The 25,017-nt window shown below is 57.2% G+C and overlaps 1 protein-coding gene across 5 annotated transcripts in view; it reads right to left on the reverse strand.

Moving 5' to 3' along the window:
• Positions 1–415: 415 nt before the first annotated feature.
• Positions 416–25,017, reverse strand: part of MAST3 (microtubule associated serine/threonine kinase 3) — a 29,893-nt gene continuing 5,291 nt past the window's right edge. The window contains exons 1-27 of one of the 5 annotated variants that reach the window (XM_059870233.1): positions 23,440–23,589; positions 17,276–17,364; positions 16,973–17,045; positions 16,771–16,791; positions 15,549–15,627; positions 13,960–14,117; positions 10,876–10,951; positions 9,655–9,864; positions 9,471–9,572; positions 8,856–8,988; positions 8,282–8,349; positions 7,874–7,959; positions 7,530–7,738; positions 7,100–7,238; positions 6,761–6,893; positions 6,485–6,650; positions 6,156–6,257; positions 5,768–5,890; positions 5,379–5,488; positions 5,090–5,235; positions 4,557–4,786; positions 4,246–4,446; positions 3,936–4,162; positions 3,720–3,842; positions 3,464–3,600; positions 3,046–3,227; positions 416–2,938 (exon numbers count right to left, since the gene is read on the reverse strand). In XM_059870233.1, coding sequence (XP_059726216.1) covers positions 1,923–2,938; positions 3,046–3,227; positions 3,464–3,600; positions 3,720–3,842; positions 3,936–4,162; positions 4,246–4,446; positions 4,557–4,786; positions 5,090–5,235; positions 5,379–5,488; positions 5,768–5,890; positions 6,156–6,257; positions 6,485–6,650; positions 6,761–6,893; positions 7,100–7,238; positions 7,530–7,738; positions 7,874–7,959; positions 8,282–8,349; positions 8,856–8,988; positions 9,471–9,572; positions 9,655–9,864; positions 10,876–10,951; positions 13,960–14,117; positions 15,549–15,627; positions 16,771–16,791; positions 16,973–17,045; positions 17,276–17,364; positions 23,440–23,525 — 4,425 coding nt within the window. In that variant the 5' untranslated portion in view covers positions 23,526–23,589 and the 3' untranslated portion in view covers positions 416–1,922. Of the gene's footprint in view, positions 2,939–3,045; positions 3,231–3,463; positions 3,601–3,719; positions 3,843–3,935; positions 4,163–4,245; positions 4,447–4,556; positions 4,787–5,089; positions 5,236–5,378; positions 5,489–5,767; positions 5,891–6,155; positions 6,258–6,484; positions 6,651–6,760; positions 6,894–7,099; positions 7,239–7,529; positions 7,739–7,873; positions 7,960–8,281; positions 8,350–8,855; positions 8,989–9,470; positions 9,573–9,654; positions 9,865–10,875; positions 10,952–13,959; positions 14,118–15,548; positions 15,628–16,770; positions 16,792–16,972; positions 17,046–17,275; positions 17,365–23,439; positions 23,590–25,017 lie in introns of those variants that run through there. The other 4 variants (XM_059870232.1, XM_059870236.1, XM_059870237.1 and 1 more) reach the window with 4 other exon arrangements.

A 25,017-nucleotide genomic window follows, 5' to 3' on the forward strand; every position in this document is an offset into this window, starting at 1 on the left:
CAGCACCAGGCACTGCAGCGGGCACTGGACATGGGCACAGCACCGGACACGGGGCACTGCACCGGGCATGAGGCACCGGGGACTGCACGGGGACAGGGCATGGGGCAGGGATTTGGGAATGGGGCATGGATTTGGGAATGGGGCATGGATTTGGGAATGGGGCATACCTGGAGTGGGGCGTGGCACCAAGCACGGGGCACTGCCCTGGGCACAGGTCACTGGGGTGTGGGACACTGCTCCGGGCACTGGCACCGCACCGGTACCCGAGCCAGGCTGGGTGCCAGCCACCCCGGTGCCACGGCAGGGCCACCTCCCATCCCCTCCCACCTGTGCTGGCACCCCGTTCACCCCTTGCCATCACCCCCAGAGCGGGCACTCGCTGCCCTGCACGCTCCAGTGCCACTGGACGCCACACTCAGCGCAAGGGACAATTTTAATCCAACATAAAACTTCCCGAAGGTACGAACAGAGCCGGGCACTGGGCAGGAACACACAGTCCCCTTGGCTTTTAAGACATTTCCCATTTAAAAAACCCTCTTCCCACCCTATCCACGCCACCAGTGTGCAGCCAAGCCCCCCCATGCCACCGTGCCAGTGGGCAGGGGGTGCCCGGTGTCTCCCCAAAACCCCGCTGCCTTTCCAAGACCTTCATACAGAGAGTGGAGGGAGAAGCAAAGGAAACACGGAGCAGCTCTGGTTGCTCGTTTTTGGGGGGGTTTAACAGCACCAGTTGAACGGGAGAAGCGGGATACGGAGCCTGGCACAAACCACACGTGCACAAAAGAATCCAACACGCAGCCCAAAAATCCACCGGGGGTACGGTGACACCTGATGGCAGCGGGGTTGGCAAACCAGGGATGTCCCCCTGTCACCACCACGGCATCAAACCACGGCGGGGGGTAGCCAGAACATGCATCAACAAATGGAAACGTATATAGCCCAGAAAACGGTAGAAATGGGGGAGAAATGCTGGGTTCAGCTGTTGTTTGTTGGATAAGGAGCAACGAGGAGGGAAAGAAAGGGGTGAAACTCTCAAATTGTAAGTGAAGCAGCACAAATGCTCACTGGGTTGGGACAATTAAAAAAAAAAAAAAAAAGGTAAGTTGGGATTTTGTAGGTGTCTGTGCACTGACCAACCAACACCACGGGTTTTTTGAAAGAGCAAAAACTGACTCTAAAGATGCCATTAATATTCCCATCTGGGGAATGTCTCAGTTTTCCCCACCTGGAAGGGCCAGTGGAGCCAGGTGGCTATAAAATCTCCAAATAAAATAATTAAACCCTTTTTATATCTCCTATAAGCTTATAAAATGATCCATATGCTCATCATCTGATGATGCATATGCAAAGAATATCCCGCCCTCTGCAGCCCAGCCTGGAGCACCAGCATTTCAGGGATGTTGCTGTGGATTTGGGGTTTTGTTTTCATTTTAAATATTAGAGTTATGGGGTTCTTAGGAGATCTGGGGTGTTTCCAGCTAGAATTGAAGTTTAAAAGTAGGGAAAAGCGAGTGGGTTAGAAAACAGTGGGCTGGGAGCTGGGAGACGCACGGGAAGGGCTGGGACTCCCAGAGCTGGGTTGGCCCCTGCGACAGTCCTGCACTGCCCGTTTAGCTTATAAAAAGTAATAAATTAATTAAGGAATATTTGCATCGAGTCCTTTCTGTACACAGAGGTTAGGGCCCAGCCGGGGAAACGCCGCTGCGGGAAAAGCTCCTGCGTCTCTATAAAAATATGAGCATCTTTCAGGGAGTACAAAAAGCCTTCCAGGGGGGCGAAGTGCCGGGGCACAGCCGGCCCGGCCAGGGTCCAGAGTGGCTCCGGGGACATTTTTCTCATGGATTTGCCGCACACAACGGGGAGCTGGGGAGGCACTGGGATGCTGCAGGGAGCCTGAACAATCCCTGGTGCCAGCGTGGGGCTCAGGCATGCTTGGCCCCGCTCCACACGCCCCGGGGAGCCGGGAGATGAGCCCCCGTTCGCTCTTGGCCCTGTGCTGGCACCTGCCAGTGGCCGGGTGACCCCTGCCCGCAGTTCCGCTGCTGCTGGGAGCCACGGTCCCGGTGCTCACACCCATCCCACCACGGCAAGGAGATGCTGCTGTTTGGCTGCTCCGTGCTGCCGATGGGGTAGGAGCCCTGGCATTCCCACTCGGCCACCGCCGGCTCCTGCTCGTCGCTCTCCGAGCCCTGCACCGCGATCTGCGGCACCGTGCCGGGCTTCGGCTTCGGCGGCGGCTCCGTGCCGCCCTGGGCAGCCGCGCCCTGCCCTTCCTCACTCTTGCCACCATCTTCGCTTCCTGCCGCCGTCTCCTGCTCGTCAAAACTCACTTCTTGAACCGCCTCTTGCTTCTTGAAGGAGTCCCTGCGCTCCGACAGGTTCAGGCGCCGCATCACCACCATCTCCTGGTCCCGGTCGTGGCGCTCTGCCAGCCGGGAGCTGCCGGGGTGGTACCCGTGCTCCCCGGGGTAGGGCAGCGCGTCCCCCTCCGCAATGGCCTCCCCATCCAGCGTGGACATCTCCAGCCCCAGCTTGCGGCCGCCGGCGGTTTTCTTCTCGGCCAGGATGGTGACGATCTTCTCGGCCGACTGGACGCGCTTGAGCAGGGGGGAGCGGGGGCAGTCGGCGCTGCGGGGCCGGGAGCTCTGCCGGACGATGGTGGGGGGGGACAGGGTCTTGCCCTGGAAGGAATGGGGGGTTTTGGGGTACCCGTGGAGAGGAGATGGGGAGCGCTGCGGGGAAGGCGGGCGCTGGGCCGAGGAAGGGGTGCAGGCCAGGGGCGAGGGGGGGATGCTGCTGGTGGATTTGCGACGTCCCACTTTGTAGCGTGGCCCACCCAGTTTGGGGGCCAGCCCGTGCAGGGAGCTGGGGCGCACGTGGCCGGCGGGTGACGTTGGGGTGCTGGAGGAGGGAGAGGTGCTCTGAGGGGACACAGCATCTGCCGTACAAAGAGAAAAGGTCACTGTAGGGGTGGAGGGACGCGGCCTCCCCGAGGGACACGCAGCATCCCGCCCTGCCCCGAGCCAATATCCCCCCTTGGGGTACCTGAGGGCAGGTCGGGAGCGGGGCTGCGGCACGGCGTGGTGGGACCTGGGGACAGGCTGTGCGTGGGGGACTCCGGGAGGCTCTCGCTGGAGGACAGCGAGTGATGGAGACCGGAGGAGAAGCTGCGGCTGGTGTGCAGGACCGACGACTGCTTGGAGATCTTCTTGAAAAGGGATTTTCTCCTGCTGGGGGGACAGGAATAACTTTGGCTTCTCCTTAAAGCTGTTAGTCTCAAGTCTGCTGACCTTGTGGCAGCAGGACCAGACCCCACTGGACACCCCGATATGGCAGATCCAGAGCATCCAACCCAGTACAGGCAGGACCAGACCCCTCTGGACACCCCAATATGGCAGATGCAGAGCATTCCCCCAGTACCCACACACTGGGACAAATGCCATTTGATCCCAGTTTTACCTACCTGTCTTGGCCATCCCTTTTCCTGCTCTTTTTACTCCTCCGTGCCATCCTTGTCTTGGAGCTGTTTTTCCTTGCAGGACCGATTTTAATGGAGGTGTTTTCCAGGGCAGTGGTCCGCAGGGCCACTTTATTCCCACTCTGGGGGATGGAAAACAAATCTTTGAAGCACCAGATCTGAGCCAGCTCCTGCCTCAGCTGCCAGCAAAGGCAATGATGAATTGATGTCCTGGGAGAGCAGAGTGGCTCTGGTCACCCACCTTCAGCAGCAGCTCCACAACGTCCCGATGGACCAAACCCAGCACGGACTCTCCGTTCACGTGTGTGATGAGATCTCCTGCCCTCAGCCCGGCCTCCTGCGCGGGGCTCCCCTCCTCCACGCTCTGCAACCCAAACAGAGCGGTTTTATTGGGATTCCAGCTTCCTCCTGGGGTTTTCCCACTGGGAAAGGCATCACCAGACCCCAGGGCACGTACCCAGACCATGTGGTGGACGGTGTAGACGTCGCTGTCGCCCATGTAGACGCGGATGGCTCGCAGGGTGAAGCCGTACTTCTTCCCCGAGCTGTGGATGATGATGGGTGGCCGCAGGCTGGCGATGGCCAGAGAGGAGTCTCGGCTCGGGGAGGAGTCCCGGGAAGAGGGGTTGGATGAGAGGGAGTGAGGGGAGATGGGGCTCATCAGGGCACTGCCACCGAAGTCATCTGCAAGCAGAAGGAGCCACCTCAGTCTGGAAAAACCACGTGAGAGTGGCCATCCAGCAGGGTAAATCACCCAGCACACAGACCTGAGGTGATGATGAGGGACAGGGCTGAGACAGAGGCAGATTTGGGCACACGGCTGCCCAGGGAGGCTCTCTGCCTGTCCGGCACATCCTTCTGGGTGCTCAGCCGACGGCCGCTGCTCGGCTCCAGGCTCCGGGGAGTCGAGTTCTTGGTGCCGGTGCTGTTGCTCCGCAGGCGGATGCGGTTCAGGCTGACCAGATCGGCTGCACAGAGGGGAGGAGGGAGAGTTTGGGGATGTGGAGAAGCCACCCTGTGCCATGCAGGACCCTGGCTGTCCCCTGAGATCCCCACACTGTGCCCGCAGCCTACGCACCGGATAACGCCGACTGCTTCACCGCACTGCCAGTCCCCGCGTCCGAGTCTCCCACCACAAACTTGGGTCTGTCTGGCTTGGATGCCACACAAGGGCTCTCATCCTCCGAGGAGAAGGCAAACTTGGGCATGGTGTCCAGGCTGAGGGTGCTGGGCAGCGCCGTGGGGCTGCGGCTCCGCTCGTGCCGGGAGGTGTACGGCGTGGAGCTGCCGGATGTCCAGGAGCGGAGGCTGCATGGGAAGAGCAGCAGGGCTCAGGACAAGCTAAGGTGGGCAAGGCAGATGGCACTGAGCCACTGCAGCATCCCCAGGACACATCCCACTGACCCCTCAGAAATAACACAAACCCTTCAGTGCCATCACAAACCCGTGGTGTCAGCACAAGCCCTCGGTCCCGGCACAAACCCTCAGTGTTGGTACAAACTCTTAGTCCTGACACAAACCCACAGTGTTGGCACAAACCCTTGGTGCTGGCACAAGCCCTGGGCACTGGCAAGAGCCCACACCAGCAGTACAGCCCCCCTGCCCACGCACCGGGGCTCGGTGCCCGCTGGCCGGCTCCTGTCCTCATCTCCCGAGTGCCGGTCCCACCGCTCCTCTTTGTCGTCGCAGTGACTCCGGTCAGAGGAGGACAGGCTCAGGGTGGAGTTGACCGCCAGGAATTCTGAGCTGCTGTACACCTGAGAAGGAGAGGAGCCATCAGCAAGGAGCAGAAATTTGGGAGTTTGGGTGCTGTGGTGTCAGCCAAGACAGCGATGCTCGGCACAGCCACGCTGTTTGTGGTGCCAAAGCATTTTGGATGCTGCAGGAGGGGCTGGAGCACCTTGCTGAAGCGGTGGGAGCAGGAGGAGAACTGCCCGATCTCCACCGATGATTCCTCGTCGTTGGTTTCCTCATCCTCCGAGTCCAGGTGACGATACCTCTCAGAGCGAGCTGAAAGCAAGAGCCAGAGGGGAAGGGATGTCACCCTGCCTGCAGCACCCCACATCCTGCCTGCAGCAGGGCCCCAAAGGGTGACAGCCCAGCCCCAAATCCCAGGAGAGTTTTGGGGGACGCAGGTAAGGGTAAGCAGCCTGGAAAGAGGATTGTATCTGTTTTGTGACTTGGGTTGTAAAGCCACCAGCTTCACCCAGGAGATTTTCATCCTCCATGGGAGCATCCAAAGTGCAGCTGGGATAATGGATTGGCAGAGGTGGATGGATTTGGCCTCACTGTCAAAGTAGCTGGTGTCATCCTCCGACTCCAGCTGGGGGATGAACTCAGCCTTCTGCCGCAGCAGCCCGTTCCAGTCCAGATGGAGGAAGAAGGAATGGTGCTTCACCTCATGTGCACCTCCTGCCAGGCAGAGAAACCCTTGTCAGGGACATGGACAGGATCCAGGGTGCTCCCACTGCCACCCCAACCAGCACAGTGTCTCCTCCACACAGAGCAAGCAGCTTAAAAAAGATGGACAGGAGCCCTGTGCAGCCTTCCTGGGGGGAACCCTGAGCAGGAGACCTCCTCCAAGCACTCTCAGCATGGTAGGACATGCTTTGGACTCAAAGCCACACAAATTTGATGGGAATCAAGGTGCCAGGTCTGAGGGGGCTGCCATGCGTACCAGTGCCCAGGCGCTCGAGGGGACACTGCCTCAGCAACCGTGTGATCAGGTCCTGGGCATCGGCAGGGAGAGCCTCGTCCCCTTCTGGCCACATAATTTCATCTGCAAGGAAAAAGGAAAAGGGGGTTGAGGTGGCTGAAAGGGTTTGGACACTTCTGGGCAACAGGAAAGTCACTCGGGAGCTGCAGCAGGGGAAGGACCCTCCCAAAGTGGGAAGTGAAAGCTTGAGGAGCCTCCTCACTGCTCAGCAAGGGTGACAGGAGGGAATGGAGCTTCCCACGTGTTAAAGGATGAGCCTTGGCTGCTGGGAGCACAAACTTGTCACTCACCACTGATGACCTGCCCGAAGAGCTCCTCGGGGGTGTCTCCAAAGAAGGGGACGCAGCCCACCAGGAACTCGTAGAGGATGATGCCCATGGCCCACCAGTCCACGGGCTTCCCATAGCCCTGGATGAGGATGACTTCGGGGGCAATGTACTCCGGAGTGCCACACACCTGTGTGGGAAGCAGGGGCTGACACCTCTGCAGTGACCTTTGCAACAAACCCCGAGGTGATCTGGGACCCCAGAGATGGCAGGTCAGCCACGTGGAGCAGGACCTCGTACCTGCTTGTCCATGAACTCCCGCGTGTCCTTCTCCATGTGCCCTTCGTAGAGGTTCGTGGTCATGTTCATCAGGCCAATCTTTGACAGACCAAAGTCTGTCAGCTTTATGTGGCCCATGGAGGTGATGAGCAAACTGCAGGAGAAGACAGACACCCCACAATGCTGCTGTTTGCTTCTGGGGAGACCTGAGATGGACCAGCTGCACCCCAGGGCCTCTGGTCCTGATGCAACAGCACAGAACCAGTCTCTGGGGAACAAAACCCATTCTGCCCTTCCCTCTTGGCTTTCCCTTCCCCATTCAAAGCCCCACCCTTGCTCAGACCTGACCCACACCCTCACTTGTCAGGTTTGAGGTCCCGGTGGACGATGCCGTAGTTGTGGAGATACTCCAGGGCAAGAACGGTCTCAGCAAAGTACATCTTGGCCATGTCCACGGGCAGGGGGCCCATGTTCTTCAGCAACGTGGCACAGTCCCCCCCTGTGGGAACACGGAGGGCTCAGGGAAGGCAGCGAGGTCAGCAGGACCAGCAGGCTCCCAGCCAGCTCCTCTGAGCAGCTGATCCCCACGCATGGGGCACAAATGCTCGCCTAGGTGACCACGGTCACCACTTTCACCAAGGAGATCAGGATCATAAAATCTTCTCCCTGTGCTTCCCTCTGTGCCCTGGAGCAAAGCAGGGCAGGAGATGTCCGGGTGGTGTCCTTGATGCTCAGGCTTTGATATCCTCCCCTCCTCCCTGCACCATCCAGCCCCGAGCTCTGCTCTCACCTTCCACGTACTCCATGACCATGCAGAGGTGTCGCTTGGTCTCGAAGGAGCAGAACATGCTGACCACAAAGGGATTTTCAGCAAAGGTGAGGATGTCCCTCTCCACGAACACCTGCTGGATCTGGTTCCTCAGGATAAGGTTCTGCTTGTTGATTTTCTTCAGGGCGAAGCGCTGCCGCGTCTCCCTGTGCCTCACCAGGTACACGGCCCTGGGGGAACGGCTGGACCTCAATCCAAGTCCTCCAGCCACCAGCACTGACCACCCCACACCGCAGGGCATGGACAAAGAAGGGCTTTGGAGTCATTTATGGAGGGAGACAACTGATAGGAACTCCCCAACTCACCCGTAAGCCCCATTGCTGATCAGCTTGATGGTCTCGAAGTCGCCCTCGCAGGGCTTCCTCCGTGGGACAGGGACTGAAGGCTGGCTCTGAGGAACACACAGGTTTTTAATGCAGGAATTCACCAAGCACCATCATGTACCACCTCCAAAAGCTTCTTTCTGCCAGAGCCCCCTCCAGTCACAAACCCCAAAGCAGAAGCCCGAGATGCTCGGCAGATCGAGAGCCCACTCTGAGCTCTGTCCACTCAAGAAGCCAAATGAGGGACTGTGAGATCTTCCCCTTGAATACATCAATCACCCCAAAATGAACAGCTGCCAGTCTAAGACAGCTGCTAGGATCTTTGGTGAGGGGTGAGGCAGGAGGAATCTGGAGGCAGCAGGTGGGACATGCAGGTGGGACCACGCTCACCTCACAGGTGTCATCGTTCTCCGGTGTGATGGTGTTCCCGCTGTCAAAGTGGTCCAGCTGCCCCATTTCTGCAGATGACAGGGATGGTCTTCACTTTCCTCATGCTCAACACCCACCAAAATCACCCCCTGCTCAAGCACTCTTCCCCCAAACTCAGAGACCCCGTGGGGATTTGGCCACATGCTTTGCTCGAGCTATAGTGTGGAGAAATTCAGGTCATGACATTAAGAGGTTCAACACGAGGTTAAACATTTATATAATTCTCTTTTTTTTTTTTGATAGTCATTCCTGCATTCTCCAGGGATTATGATTCCCCCCCAGGGCCATGGATTAAGTGTTTTTGAGCTTAATCTGCTTTGCTGAACGTGTTGGAAGCAATAATAAGGGACATGGGGCTGGCCAGAAGGACTTGGCCATCGTCCTGGTCCTGCTGTGACCTCCCTGCCATGACACCAGCTCAGCCCTGCAGGGCTCCCCGACACCTCCCAGTGCTCAGTTGTGATCACCAGTGGCCAAACTGGGAGTCCACATCCTGCTGCAGACCTCAGAGCCCCCAGCCCAAGTGGTTGCCTACCCTCCAGTGGGTCCTTGACAAGCCCCAGTTGGCTGATGATGTATCGGGGAATATCAGTCTTTATTCCCTGTCCAACTTTGGCATGTCCTTCTGCAGCTTCCAGGAGATGGTAAAACTCCTCTGGGTCGAACTCCTGGATGGGGAAAACCAAGCACAGTTGAGGAGAGAGATTTTGCAAAGTTAAACTTTTCCTCTAAGCCTTGCAGATGACACCTGTAACTGGGGACAGGCCCCAGATGCATCGTTCCCTCATCATTCCCCAGGTCAAGGGTGATGGAAAAAAACATGTAGCTCTGTGAGTTGGCCTTGGAAGGAAAACTAAAGGAGATGAAAATTTCATCAGGAACTACAGCACAAGGTCACTGCTTTAGAAATTCAGCAAATCAACCAAAAAAAAAAAAAAAAAAAAAACCTGAAAACCACAGAGTCACAGAATGGTTTGGGCAGGAAGGGAACTTAAAGATCAGGGACACCTTCCACCATCCCAGGTTGCTCCAAGCCCCGTCCAACCTGGCCTTGGACACTTCCAGGGATCCAGGGGCACCCTGGAGGCTTTGCCTCCTCTCTGGGCTGGCACAGACCATGAAAGACAAGACAGGAGCTTCCATGTCTTACCAGGCACTCCAGAAGTCGGGCAGGCCGGGAGATGATGATCAGCAGCTTCCTCACCAGCTGATCAATGAACTTCACTTCCTCGCTCTCAGAACGCTCCTGAGCCTGTTGGGAACAGAGACAGAAGCCAGGTGTCTCTTGGTGGCCTCAGGAGGTGGCACCAGGCAGGGAACTGCCCCGTACTCACATCTCGGAGCATCTTCTCCAGTTTCTCCTGCAGCTCCATGAAGTAGCGGGAGGTGATGAGAGCTCCCTGGGACTTGGCCAGGCAGTCTCGGGCCAGCTCGATGATCTGGTGGTGGATGAAGCCCAGCACCCCATCAGCCAGGGGCAGGGTGCTGCTCGGGGAGAAGTTTGTGATGGTGTCCTGCAGGCGCTCCTCCATCTGGGCTGTGGCCTGCTAGGCAGAGAGGATGGTGATGGCCAGGAACGGCCCCATGCCATGGGTTTGGCCAGCCAGGATCTCACCCTATCACCTTCTGCACTGGGTCTTATCAGTCAGGATCTCATCCTACCACCTCCTGCAGTTGGTTTGACCAGCCAGGATCTCATCCTGCTTCCTGGACTGTGTTTGGCCAGCCAGGATCTCAACCCACCGCCTCATGCACTGGGTTTTATCAGTCAGGATCTCATCCTACCACCTCCTGTACTGGATTTTACTAGTCAGGATCTCACCCTACCAGCTCCTGTATTTGATTTGACCATCCAGGATCTCATCCTACCTCCTGGACTGTGTTTGGCCAGCCAGGATCTCACCCTACCACCTCATGCACTGGATTTTATCAGTCAAGATCTCATCCTACCACCTCCTGTACTGGATTTTACTAGTCAGGATCTCACCCTACCACCTCTTTCATTTGATTTGACCAGCCAGAATCTCATCCTACGTCCTGGACTGTGTTTGGCAAGCCAGGATCTCACCCTACCACCTCCTGCAGTTGATTTGACCATAGAGGATCTCATCCTACCTTCTGGACTCTGTTTGGCAGGCCAGAATCTCACTCTGCCACCTCCTGCACTGGATTTTATCAGTCAGGATCTCACCCTACCATCTCTTTCATTTGATTTGACCAGCCAGAATCTCATCCTACCTCCTGCATTGGGTCTGGCCATCCAGAATCTCATCCCACCACCTCCTGCAGCTCAAATATCCACATACACATCAAGGCCCACCTGGGAACCAGCTTCCAACAGACTGCAAAAGCTCCACCAAAGTCTCCAGAGCCCTCTGCCTGCTTGTGTGATGGGGCACTGGTGTGGATAACAAACCCCAGGTTTGTTGTGTCCCCAGTGTCCCCAACACCCCCGTGATCTACCCACGCATTCCATCCTCCCACAGGGAGGAGAAGGTGCTGCCTGGATGCCATGGAGGCACCAACACGCTCATCCCCCAGGTCCTGGCCGTTACCTTGGGGAACCTCTCCTTGTAGACATGGTTCATCATCACCACCTCATTGTCAAACGTTCCGCTCGTCCGTCCGGGGCTGCAGAGGGAGGAGAAGGGCGGCGTTACGAGGCTCCACTCCTCCACATCTGAGCAAACAGCCACTACCCCTGGAGAGCAATTTGGTCCCTCCTCCTAACTCCCGGTTCCAAGTGGTGAAAACTCATCCAAGCAGAGCCACCAGCCTTGGGCCAGCACTCCCAGCACATCTCAGCCACTGGAGGTCCCTGGGATGTGGTCTAGGGAAGCTTAACCCAGGTCCCCAAACACAACTCACTTGGAAATCCAGAACTGAGGGGTTCTGGATGTTCCATCATCCCCTCAGCTTTGAAGAATGAGCTCATCTTTCCCTTCCTCTAGATCCCACAATTTCTTGCCATTGTTGCCATTTTTGCAGCTCACCAGCAAACAAAAAACCCAACCCAACCTCCTGGTGGACACAGCAACCTTCGTTAAACATGGTTTTCCTCCTTCCCTCACCCAACACTGCTCCTCCCAGGGCTCTGCCTGGTGATCCCATTATGCAAAGCAAGTCACAGGAGCAGCCAGCAACTCATTAACCACTATAAAATAATAAACATTGTGATTAAAACCAGCCCCAGCCCTGCCCCAGCCTGTGCTGTGCCAACTGCAGAACTGGCCTCTCCTGGGTGAAAATCTCACCACCTACAAACACCAGTCAGATAATTAATCTGATTTTAATGAAATTTCAGCCAGCAACATGCAGGGCTGTGGCTCTGCCTCTGGTAGCAAAGAGGGTCTGGAGATTTTTCAGAGGGAAAAGAGGATTTAACCAAAACATCCCCTGCAAAAAGCAGAAGCCTCTGGTGCTGGGCAGTGTGGGGGGCTCACTGCACAGGGTGTGGTGTTGGAGCAGCAAGGTGGAGCTCAGCAGGTACAGCTGAGGGTCAGTCACACAATGCTGTGGCCACTGGCTCAATGCCTTCTCCGAATTTTCCTCTCTCCAGCCCACAAATGCCCAGTCACCTGCACTCCTTGTGGGTTGTTGGGGTTTTTTTGGTAGAGGCAAAGGCCAGTCCCAGCAAGGAAAAGTGATATTTTCTGATCCAAGCCCAGGAATGGGATTTTTATTTTTTAACAGCAGGTAAGTCATAGAAGGATGGCCACTGCTTGGGCTTCTGCTTAGTGATCCCTTCCTCGCCACCAAAATCATTCAGACAACTGAGCAAGAGGCTGCAAAGCAACTACTGTGGAACAAATCCCAGTTTCTCCAGCTCCAGCCCGAGGAGACAGGTATTGCCTGCTGCCAGGAGAGCAATGCCACATCCCAGCAGCTGAGAAGATGCTGAGAACCAGATCATGGGGAATCACAGAACACTTTGGGACACCTTCCACCAGGCCAGCTCACTCAGAGCCCCATCCAACCCGACCTTGAATATTTCCAGGGATGAGGCACCTACAACCTCAAGCCAAACTTCCTCCACTTCCCTGCAAGGGGAAAACCCACCTCAGGGTTTGGGACAGGGGAGAAGTAAATCCTGTGAGAGGCAGGGGTCTCCAAGAAACCCCTGTCCCATGTTCTTCAAGGTCTAGAACAGGATCCTCCTCACCATGGAGGACATGAAAAAGGTCTCCACTCCCTGGGTAAATTACAAGGTCTTGATAGAATATCAGGGTGTACTTTTAATCCCGACTGGAAAGTACCTAATATTAAATAAACTAATTTCTCCTTAAAAGTCCTCAAGGAGATTCCCTCTAGAAATTGGAAATATTTGACTCCAGCCAAATTCTGGCCCAAGAGCATTTCCTACTTTCCTAAGGAAACAGGGATTAAACCAAAAATACCCAGGGAACAAAAAAAGACACCAGGATATAGTTAAACTGTATCTAGAACAGCTATATGATACTGGCATCCTGTATAGACATGAATCTAAACAGGTAATTTCATACAAAGGTTAGAGCAGGACCAGGACACCCCAGGAACAGCTGGTGACAGGGCAGAGGGTGCCCTGGATGTGCCAGCATTTGCCTTAGGTTGGAAGTGGGGTTGTGTGTTCTATTCCCATCTGTCAGAGCTGGGGCAGTTCTCCTCTGTCCATGGGGCAGTTTTCTTTATCTCTCCCACAGCCAACCCTCCCTCCAGGAGATCTCTGCTGTCCATGGCCAGTGAGTGTCCCTGCAGGGCTGATCAAATTCCACCATCCCATGGGGAGATGCTCTGCCCAGGGGAGGAGCCAAGCATTCCTACCTGGATCCAATCTGACCTGGGCACAGCCCAGCAGCCTTTGCCCCCTGCATTCCCAGAGGAGCAGCTTTCTGCTCCCCTGCATTCCCAGAGGGAGAGCAGGCCCATCTCCAGCAGCCCTGGAGCTCCAGAGGAAAACTCCCCCCTTGTGCAGGATCCCTGCTCCAGCAGAACCACAGCTGGCACTGCAGGAGGGCTGAGCCCCCCAGGGATGGGACTGTGCCACCACCCTGAGCCCCCCTGGGATGGGACTGTGCCACCACCCTGAGCCCCCCTGGGATGGGACTGTGCCACCACCCTGAGCCCCCCTGGGATGGGACTGTGCCACCACCCTGAGCCCCCCTGGGATGGGACTGTGCCACCACCCTGAGCCCCCCTGGGATGGGACTGTGCCACCACCCTGACACATAGGGGGTCAGCTCTATTCTGACTCTGCCAGTGGTTTGGTTTTTTATTTTGTTTGTTTGTGCTATTGCATTTCTATTTTTAATTTTCCTAGTAAATAACTGTTATTTCTATTCCCATATCTTTGCCTGAGAGCTGGCATGGAATGGGACTGTGCCAGCACCCTGACCCACAGGGGGTCAGCTCCTATTCTGACTCTGTCAGTGGTTTGTTTTCTTTTCTGCACTATTGCATTTGTATTTTTAATTTTCCTACTAAAGACCTGTTATTCCTATTCCCATCTTCCTTATCTTTACCTGAGAGCCCCTTAATTTCAAACTGATAATAACTCAGAGGGAGGGGGTTTACATTTCCCATTTCAGGGGAGGCTCCTGCCTTCCTTAAGCAGGCCTGGCTTTCCAAACCAAGGCAGCCTTGTCCTGGGAGCTGCCTCCCACCTGAGGCTGCGGGATCGTGGGCGCAGGCAGGGCGAGTGCCTGCCCTCCTCGTCCGTGACGCTCTCCGTACTGCGGAAATGCTTAGAAAGGAAATGCAGCTCGTCGGGGGTGGGCTGGTACGGCAGCTGGTGCAGGCGCTCCTGGGAGGATGAAGATGACTGGGGAGAGAGAGAGAGAGAGGGATGAAGGAGATCAGTGATGGGCTGTGCTTCCCGGCAGTGAGCGAGCCCGTGAGGGAAATATCCTCTTAGGAGGCTGGAAGCACTGACAGGCAGCGTGGGGTGGGCTTGGGAGTGTGAAATGTGGACAGGAGCAGGCTAGGGAGGTCTGCACTGCTCACTACCAGCCCAAAATCCCCCTTTCTCCCACTCAAAGCTCCACTGAGCTCCATCCCTTGTAACTCCAGCCTCCCAGGCAGCTCAGTCCTGTCACACCCAGGGATGCTGTAACTCCCAGGAACACTAGGACACACAAACTCCCAGGGATGCTGTAACTCCCAAGGATGCTCTGATGTCCAGGGATGCTGTAACCCCAAGAACACTGTAACCTTAAGACACAGTAACTCCCAGGGATGCTGTAACTCCCAGGGATGCTCTGATGCCCAGGAACACTGTAACCTTAGGACACAGTAACTCCCAGGGATGCTGTAACTCCCAGGGACACTGTAACTCCCAGGAATGCTCTGATGCCCAGGGATGCTGTAACTCCCAGGCATGCTCTCCTGCCCAGGGATGCTGTAACCCCAGGGACACTGTAACCTTAAGACACAGTAACTCCCAGGGATGCTGTAACTCCCAGGGATACTGTAATTCCCAGGGATGCTCTGATGCCCAGGGACACTGTAACCCTAGGACACAGTAACTCCCAGGGATGCTGTAACTCCCAGGGATACTGTAATTCCCAGGAATGCTCTGATGTCCAGGGATGCTGTAACTCCCAGGGATGCTCTAATGCCCAGGCATGCTCTGATGCCCAGGAACACTGTGACCCTTGGACACAGTAACTCCCAGGGATGCTGTAACTCCCAGGGATGCTGTAACTCCCAGGGATGCTCTAATGCCCAGGCATGCTCTGATGCCCAGGAACACTGTGACCCTTGGACACAGTAACTCCCAGGGATGCTGTAACTCCCAGGGATGCTCTAATGCCCAGGGATGCTGTAACTCCCAGGCATGCTCTCCTGCCCAGGGATGCTGTAACCCCAGGAACACTGTAACCTTAAGACACAGTAGCTCCCAGGGATGCTGTAACTCCCAGGGATACTGTAATTCCCAGGAATGCTCTGATGTCCAGGGATGCTCTGATGTCCAGGGATGCTGTGACCCTAGGACACAGTAACTCCCAGGGATGCTGTAACCCCAGGGATGAAGTTAACCCAGAGATGCTCTAATGGGACACTGTAACCCCAGGGGTGCTGCAAGCCCACAACCAAGCCTTATGACTTTTTTAAAAGCTCATTTAGGAAGCAGGATGCAGCTAAAGCACAGGGTCCTTTAGAACCCAGCACCATGGAGCTTGGGAGGCATTTCACCAAAAATCAGGGGGGTTTAGGATCTTATCATCTGCTACCATGAGAAAGCAAATGTTACCGAGACCGTGGAGCTGGGGGTGTTGGTCCCATAGCCAGAGGAGGGTAACGAAGCCAGTGACCACCTTCTGCCATCAGCCCTGCCAGTGCAAGCACAACAATCACACACGGGGAAAAACCCAACATCTAAATGCAAATCAACAGCATCAGAGCCAAAAGATGGGGAACAGGACACAGGTGTGGCTTGAGGATAAAGCCCTGAAATCTCTTTTCAGAATGGACTGAGATGGGGTGAAATAAGGGGTTTGCAGGTGAGGGGGGTGTTGCAGGGACAGTGGCAGGCAGCAGGGTCACTGCAAAGGGACAGAGCTGGGGCGCCATTGAATGCATTTCACACAGGGCAAAAAAAAAAAGCCTGCAAGAGTCTGAGAGTCTGATTTTTAATTAGAGCAAAATTCAGCCTGCTGGGAGTTTTCTTGGTGAGAAACTGGGATTCCCAAAGACTCATCCTGTGACAGCAGGCGCCGGGGAGCAGAGCCTGGCCATAAACAGGAAGGGAAGTGCTCGTACGCAGGCAAATGCTTCCTCTTGGAGATGTTTCCAAGGGATGGGGACACAACCAGGTCAAGACAAGGCCCTTCACCTCCCACTGCCATTTCCCTGGTGGGGTCAAGGACAGCAGGAGCTGGCAGGGAGCCACATCCAGCTCCAGCACTCGCAAACTCCTGACCCCACAGCCTGGCTGTTCCCTCTGTTACAAGCCTGCAAACCAGCAGAGCCTCGGGCTTGTTTCCACGTGACAATCGATGGGTTAAAATCAGCCACCCACCCCCCATGGGTGCAATTAATTAATAAGTTAAACAGGGCGTGGGCTGGGGAGGGGATGCAGCAGGAGCTGCCTCTGTGGGGACCTGGACGAGAGATCCCTGGACATCTTCTGAGAATCCATCAGGAGTCTGAGATGGGGCTGAACACCCAGCCAGGGGTGGTGTGATGAGAACAGAGATATTTCTGCTCCCAGAGCTGCAGGGAGCTCAGTCCTGGTGCAAAATTCCCCACACAGGGATGCAAATAAAGAATCACAGAGTCCCAGATGGGCTTGCACTGGAAAGGACCTCAAAGACCCAGCCCATCTCCCTGCCATGTGCAGAGAAACCTTCCACTTGACCAGATTGCTCCAAGCCCTGTCCAGCTTGGCCTTGAACACTTAGAAAGGAAGGTCCCTGATGATGTGGAGCAGACACCTCCCCAAACTGCAGCCCATTCCCATCCCTGGTACTTGCCTGTCAGTCCGAGGAGCATGGCTGGGGTGGCAGGAGGAACCAGTCACGGCAGAGAAAACACCACCAGGCCAGAAAGCAGGCAGAAGAAAAGCAAAAATAAAAGCAAAAGAAGTCACTTGAGATCAACAGAACAGTTCCCTGGAGGGGGAATGATCTTTACTAGTGAGGATTTACTGCTCTGGGACTGGGGCTGGCAGCTCACCTGCGAGCAAAGGGGAAGTTGATGGAGGTGCTGGCAGAGAAGTTCCGTGGGCTGTCCAAGGGACTGCTCCCAGCTGCAGGGAGAAAGGGGGAAAACTCATCCCAAAACCCACCCCAGCACAATGTCCAGAGTGCTTCAGGCTGCTCCTGCAGGGGAAAGTGTTTAAGGCACTTCCCAACCTATTTCCCCTGGAGAAGGCACCTGGAGCCAGCCCATTGCTGCTAACAAGGTGCTGAAGCCTTGGGTATAAATATTTGGGTAGTTTGAGGAGATGCTGAAGCATCCAGTGGGTTAATCCCTTACCTGTTGGCACGGAGAGAGGAGAGAGAGGCCGTGAGAGGGTCGGAGAGGGGGTGCCCACCACTAAACTCTTCCTGTTGCTGCTTCGGCAACTGGGGAAGAAAGAGAGGAATTAATTTAATTAATTAATTAATCCATGACAGCCAGAGCTGGATGGGCTCAGGCACATAAATAAATATCTGCTTGCACATGAATTCCTGTGCCAGGGAACATGGCTGCTGTCACCCCACTGATCACAGCTCTCCTGCCACAGGAAGATCCATGCCCAGGCCCAGGCTGCTGGAGATGGGCAGACAGGGCTATTTTTAACAAAGAACTGTCCCAACAAGGTCCCACTTCTGGTTTTGGCTCACTGGGGAGGGCAGAGGCAGGAGGCCTCTTGGGCAACAGCCCCAGGCAGGAATAGAAAAAGGGATGTAAAAGGAGGAAGCAGTGGAAATGCCAAGCAGCCACAACCTGACCCGCTCCAATGCATGGCAAATGCCCCCATTTCCTACAAATCCCCCTGCCCTTGGTGGTCCCCATGTCACAGCAGAGAGGACAGTCCCAGCCCCCTGAGGCTGCAGTGTCACCAGGAATTTGTGGGCATTTTGCCCCAGCTGGGCTGTGCTGGGTCTGGCAGCAGGAGGGAGCCACGTGCACCAGCACCAGGTGAAAAGCAGCACCAGCACCCTGACACCACAAAACTCCCCAGAAATCCCATCCTGGTCCCACAGCCCAGCATCCCACAGAGCACCTCTGCAAGGCCACATCCACAAGCACTGGGTCTTCACATCCCCATCTCCATTCCCACCCTCCCAGCTCACAGGATTTCCATCCTCACAGGAATTTTGGTTTTCCTTTCCTTTCAGCCCTGAGCCCAAGGCTGCCTTGCAAGAGTGGCTCAGCCTCAAAAATTCCCCCTGCTGCTCCCCACTCCTGTCACACCCCATTCCCACATTTCAACCCCATTTAAAGCACTGTGGGCTCATTTAAGTTCTCCTTCACTCTGCCAAGAGGAAACTGCAAATATCCACGGCCCAGAGCAGAGGCTCAGGCACGAGGAGGAGCCTCCCCTTCCCCTATTTCCGCTTCCTCAGGCTGCAGACTCCTCAAAGACACTGAGTTTCCTCACTGAGCTGGGAACAGGAACCCACACAGATGCTGCTAATTAAAGGACAGCTTTTAACATCACCCCACGGCCACAAACACCCACAGCACCCAGGGGGTGAGCTGGAAGAGAAGGGATTCTCCACGGATCCCAAAAACAGAAGGGACGGCCAGATGTGGCATCCAGGGTGTAAAGGACAGGGATTCACAACAGGTATCTCCAGGTGGGTGTACAAGACACTGATGGAGAGCCAAGGTGTGGTCAGAGCTCCAGACAGACGGACAGAGCTCCAGACACATGGACAGAGCTGCAGACAGATGGACAGAGCTCCAGACAGATGGACTGAACTGCACACAGATGGACAGAGCTGCACACAGGTGGACAGAGCTCCATACAGATGGACAGAGCTCTTCACAGATGGACAGAGCTCCAAACACATGGACAGAGCTGCACACAGATGGACAGAGCTCCAGATACATGGACAGAGCTCCAGACACATGGACAGAGCTGCACACAGGTGGACAGAGCTCCAAACACATGGACAGAGCTGCACACAGGTGGACAGAGCTCCAAACACATGGACAGAGCTCCATACAGATGGACAGAGCTCCAGACAGATGGACAGAGCTCCAGATACATGGACAGAGCTCCAGATACATGGACAGAGCTCCAAACACATGGACAGAGCTCCATACAGATGGACAGAGCTGCACACAGATGGACAGAGCTGCACACCCATGGAACAGAGCTCCAGATACATGGACAGAGCTGCACACCCATGGAACAGAGCTCCAGACACATGGACAGAGCTCCACACCTGACAGAACTCCTCACCTCTCTGGCATCTCTGCTCTGCAGGGCTCCTCCTGCTCTGGTTTTAGTGGAGCTAAAACCAGAAGCCCCAACTCTTTTGAAGGTCTCAGCCACCAGGGAAGCTGCTCAGGGCCCCCCAAACCCCTCCTCTGCACCCAGGACAAGGGGTCTTTGGGTGTCCCCCAGGACACACATCCTGTGACTGCTCTGAGCTCACCTGGAGCTGCAGTGACCCTGGAGGGTTCAGAGGTTCCTTCTCAGCACCTGGGCTGAGCTGAGATGTTGGGGGGAGACAGAAACCTTCCCCTCCCCAAGCATTCGCCCCTTCCTGGAATCACAGAATCTCAGAATGGCTGGAGTTGGGATGGAACTTTCACATCATTTCATCCTGCCATGGGCAGGGATGCCTGCCACCACCCCAGGTTACTCCCAGCCCTGTCCAACCTGGCCTTGGGCACTGCCAAGGATCCAGGGGCAGCCCCAGCTGCTCTGGGCACCCTGGGCCAGGGCCTGCTCACCCTGCCAGGGAACAATTCCTGCCCAATATCCCATCTAACCCTACTCTCCTGCCTCCAATGTTTGATTTTCTCATATAAACACAGGCTTGAAGGCCAAGCAGAGCTGCAAACTCTCAGCCAGAACCCACAGCCTCGGCCCTGTGTGCTGGAGGGGAAACTGAGGCAGGGTGAGCAGCCCTGCCCCGGCACCGCAGTGGCACAGGAAGAGGTTTAGGAGCCACAAGGGCTCAAAGAGCTCTGACACTGCTCTACTGCCACAGGGGCCACCTCTGTGTCCTGCAGAGGGGACAGCCCGGGGGACGAGGGGCTCACCTCTCCTCCCTCGCTTTCATTTTGGAAGTGAAAACAAACCTTTCGTGAGGCAAGTTCCAGTACCGGTGACACAGAGCGAGGCCGGCGTTTCCTGTTTCCGCGGCTCCACCCTCGCTCCCACAACCATCTTGCGCCACTGTACCCCCCCTCTGCCTGACACATCATCTCCAGCTGCTTCCCATCCTTCCCGCACGGAAACCTCGGGCTAGAAACCAGCCCCGGGGCACAGACAGCTGCCGAGCCCCGGTGGCAGGCGCCGGGGCTGCTGCCTGCTCTGCCTCCATCACCTCCCCACACGTTTGGTACCAAAAATGGAGTGGAAAATCGCTGTCAGCATCTCTCGGGCTGAGGCTGCCTTGGCCGTGGAGCTGCTGCTGCCATCCAGAACTTGTTTCAAGGGATATGGAAAGTGTGTGACAGCCAGTGTGACAGCCTGTGTGACCCCAAAGCCTGGAGCAAAATCGTGTGCCAGCCGTCGGGAGGAGGAACCGGCACGGCAGCAGCACCCGGCCTCAGCACAGGATGTCCAGGGGCAGGACCTGGCAGAACCTGGCAGCTCCACTGAGCCCCAAAATAGCCTGAAGTTGGAAGGGATCCACGAGGATCATCAAGTCCAGCTCCTGGCCCTGCACAGACACCATGCTGGGCCTGAGAGTGCTGTCCAAGCACTCCTTGAGCTGGGGCTGGTACCGTGAGCAGCTCCCGGGATGCTCTGCACGGCACAGCGCTCAGCTGGCAAACGCTCTGCCAGGAGCTGGGCGAGCAGGGATGGGTGGCTCGAGGCCAGGGCTCTGGAACACCGAGGGCCAGGCAGGGAAGTGCACAAAGGGACTGCAGTTCCCGCTGATCTCCCCTGGGATCTGTCCCTAAAACTTGCCAGGACAGCCGAGCGCCGTGGGGCAGATGCCAGCGCGGTGCCGGGCACTGCGGGCAGGTGAACCCGAGGCAGAAAAGAACCGGTTTGGGACAAAGTGGGTGCGGGGTGGAGGGAGCAGGGCGGGGTCGGACGGTGATAAGGGAGCAGGCACAATCTCAAAGGGCAGAGCAGGCTCCGCTCCTGCTGCGTGACTGGGAGCACGTGTCTGTGCTCCCAGCTCCCTTCCCTGCTGGCTCCGTATCCCCCAACAGCTCCAACGTGCCTGGAGATTTGGGGAAATGCCATGGATCACCACGTCCTGGAAAAAAAATTGCTTTCCAGTGGGATAAATTCATGTTTAACTTTGAAACCCGCTGAACCAAGCAGCTGCATCCCTTGTTTCTTCATGACATTTGTCCTCCATGACTTGTGACAGCACTGAACTCAGCTGCCTCCAGGGATGGGGCTGGGACAGGGCTGGAATGGGGCTGGGATGAGAACCAGGGTCTGGACAGTGAAATGCAACACGCTGCCTGGCACAGACCCCACCACACCCTCATCCCACCCCAGCCTAAAGCACTGTGGGTGCTCCTATGAACCCACCCTGGAGCACCAAGCCACACACCAGGCACCTCCCAAGAGCAAAATCCTAAATCCTCGAAGGGAATCACAGGGTAACAAGTTGGGAATAGACTTATTTATTTCTTTGCACTGCAAGAAAAAGCCTCAAGAACCTGCCCAGCACCCGGGGGTGCGTCCCTGCTCCGCGGGTTCCCGGTGGTGGGGAGGAAATTGTACCTGTCAGGTTTGCTGGGCTGTGCTCCTGCGCTGTTTGAGGTGAGAACAGCCATCCATGGAGAAGGAGAACCCTGTCAGCATCGAGCCACCACCTCCTCTGCCCAGCACTGGCCATCTCCACATCCCCCACGGGAAATTAGGATCCCTCCAACCTCTTAATCCCACTAAATAACATCATATGCTTTCTGTTAAATAGGCCAGAGCAGTCCTCACCGTGGATTCTAGGAATACCAATGAAAGAGGAGCAAATCCTCTGCCCTTCATGAGAATTACAGCCTCATCATGCTCAGCTGGAGACAGATGACTGCCTAGATCATCTTTCCAATTACACATCTCCCCCTGAGCCCCCCCAGCTTGGCCACCCCAGATTGGAAAACCTCATCCAACGTCTTTTATTAATTATTAAAGGCCATTTTCGCCCATCCTCGTGCACTGGGAGCAGGAATTCCCACAGCCCAGGTGAGCCTTCCCAGGCTGGGATGGGATGGATACCTTTGCTAAGCAACCGTGTTGCTTTGTGCCAGCTCACACTGACACTGAGAGACAGCAACAATGGGAACCTCTCTGCTCTGCCTCCGCACCCATTAAACACCTCAGTCACACAAAGCCTTGGCAGGCTTTGATGCCTGGGCCAGCTTCAGCACCTTAAACCTGCTGGAGGGAGGTCCCAGCCTCCACCACCCACACCTGGGGGGCTCAGTGGGTGCTCTGCACCTCCTGTCCCCCTCTTTGGGGATGTGAACCACCAGCCTGCCTGGGTCAGGCCTGGCCTTGCAGCTGGAGAGCTGGGGCAGCCCCACTGCACCCCATTTATGCACCCCCCAGCCCTGCTAACAAAGGGGGTGGGAGGGGAGCCCCTTCCCACCCCTCCAGCCACCCTGGGGACCCTCACCCTGGCTCGGGCCATGTGCCACATGGGATCCACCCCATCAGTAGTGTCCACCTTGGCACAGGGGGTCACAAGGGTATGTCCTCCCTCTAACACCCCTGCCAAACCCACACACACCAAGGATGGGTACAGAGCACCCCAAAACATCCCCTAATGCCCTGGAACCCTAAACCCCACATCCCCTGTGGCACTGGGGTCCCTAGCAACCCACCCAATGCTGCACAGCCCACCCCACCCCGCCACACTGGGGATCTGGAGGGTGCTGCCTCACTGCTCGTCACCCCCCAAAAAGATGAAGCTGTTGTGCACAGCCCCTCCAAACCCCCCAGTGCTGAGACCCCCCCCCAAAAACCACACACCCCAGTGCACAGCCCCCCCATATCACACAACCTGGTGCCCACCTCCCCATGCATTGCTGCCCCTCCCAAACCACAGACCCCCTAAACCACACACCCCATTGTGCTCCCAGGTGCTAAAACACCACCCCAAACCCCACACGTGGCCCCCTCCACACCATACACTCTGCTCCATCCCCCAAAACCACACACTCGGGCAGCCCCCCGTGCAAGGACCCCCAAACCCACCCACCACGTGTGCAAAGACATCCCCACATCCCCCCCTCCCAGTCACGCACACCGGTGCCCACCCCCCCTGCACGGTGGCGTGTTCTGTCCCCCCAAACCACGGACCCGATCCCCCCGGTGAACCCCCCCAAACCACGGACCCGATCCCCCCGGTGAACCCCCCCAAACCACGGGCCCGACCCCCCCCCCCCCGAACCCCCCAAACCACGCACCCCGATCACCTCGCTGAACCCCCCAAACCTCGGGGGCCGCTCCCACCCTGAGCCCCTGCCGCCGGTCCCCCCGGTGCCGGTTCGGCCGCCGGTACCTCTTGGAGCGCTGGAGGAGGGCGCCGGCCGCCCGCTGGCCCCGGTAACCGGGCGGGGCGGCTCCCCAGCAGCTCGGGTCCGACATCGCGGCCCCGCCGGGGCCCGGCCGCGTCCTCCGGCACCCAGCGGCTCCCCCGGCACGGAGCGGCGCCCCCGGGACCGTGCGGGGCCGGGAGCGGGGCCCGGAGCGGGGCCGGGAGCGGGGCCGGGCTCCCGCCGCCTCCCGCCGCCGCCTCCCGCTGCCGCCCGCCCCTTCCCGCCCGGCGGCGACGGGGTTACCATGGAAACGGGCAGCGCCCCGAAACGGGGTCGGGGTTTCCATGGAGATGGGGGGCTCACCCCCCAAAAGGACAGGAAGTGGGGGTGGGGGGGTTACCACGGAAAGGAGGCAGCGGCACAAAACGGGGTCGGGGATACGGTGGGGATGGGACATCACCCCAAAATAAGGTCAGGGTTGGCCTGGAGGTGGGGCAGCACCCCAAGAGGAGATCGGGATTGCCATAGAGGCAGGGCAGCACCCCAAAATGGGGTCAGGGTTAGCCCAGAGACAGGGCAGCACCCCAAAATGGGGTCAGGATTACCATGGAGATTCAACAACTGCTACTGATACCTTCGAGGAGCACAAACATCAGCCCCTAAGTCAGCGGGGGCAGCCCCAAAGCCTGGGGCTTCCGGGGAGCCCCCTGCCAGCCATGGGATGTGTCCTCTGAGGGCACCCACAGAGTCCTGGCAACCTCCTGCCCGCAGTGGCTTTCCTGTTCCGGCAGGGAGATCCCAGCTCAGAGCCAGTGACACCCACCCTCCAGCGTGGTGGCACACCAGGGCCACCAGAACCTCCCGAGCTGTGTGGGATGGCACTGCCACACTCACCAGGCCAGTGCCACAGCCAGAAATCCTGGTGCTGCTGGGTTGGGTAGGGGGTCAAGACCTTTCCCCTCAGCTCCTGCCCAGCAGCCATGAGACACCAGCACTGACTGCCTGTCCTTGTCCCCATCCTCATCCCACTCCTTGTCACCATCAGCACCCCAAAATCTCTCCTCAAGGCCTTGGCTGAGCACTCACAAGGCCAAGCTGGTTTTCCCACACATGGGGCAAGGGGTGGCCAGGCAGGGCTAGCAGAGAGTGCCAGCAGGCAGGGCACAGGCAGGGCACAGGCAAGGCACATACAGGGCACAGGCAGGGCACAGGCAGGGCACAGGCAGGGCACAGGCAGAGCACACCAGGGCACAGGCAGGGCACAGGCAGGGCACATACAGGGCACAGGCAGGGCACAGGCAGGGCACAGGCAGAGCACACCAGGGCACAGGCAGGGCACAGGCAGGGCACAGGCAGAGCACAGGCAGGGCACAGGCAGGGCACAGGCAGGGCACACCAGGGCACAGGCAGGGCACAGGCAGGGCACAGGCAGGGCACACCATGGCACACCAGGGCACAGGCAGGGCACAGGCAGCCCCGGGCTCCTGCCCTCCTGCCCACAAATGGCTCTGCTGTTGCTGAGCAGTGGCAGAGCTGCTGCCAGATCCCGCTCTGCCGCCACCAGCTGCTCCCCTGGCAGACAGACAGACGGATGGACGGAG

Source organism: Haemorhous mexicanus, chromosome 29, assembly GCF_027477595.1.
Source record: "Haemorhous mexicanus isolate bHaeMex1 chromosome 29, bHaeMex1.pri, whole genome shotgun sequence".
NCBI classification, from domain to species: domain Eukaryota; kingdom Metazoa; phylum Chordata; class Aves; order Passeriformes; family Fringillidae; genus Haemorhous; species Haemorhous mexicanus.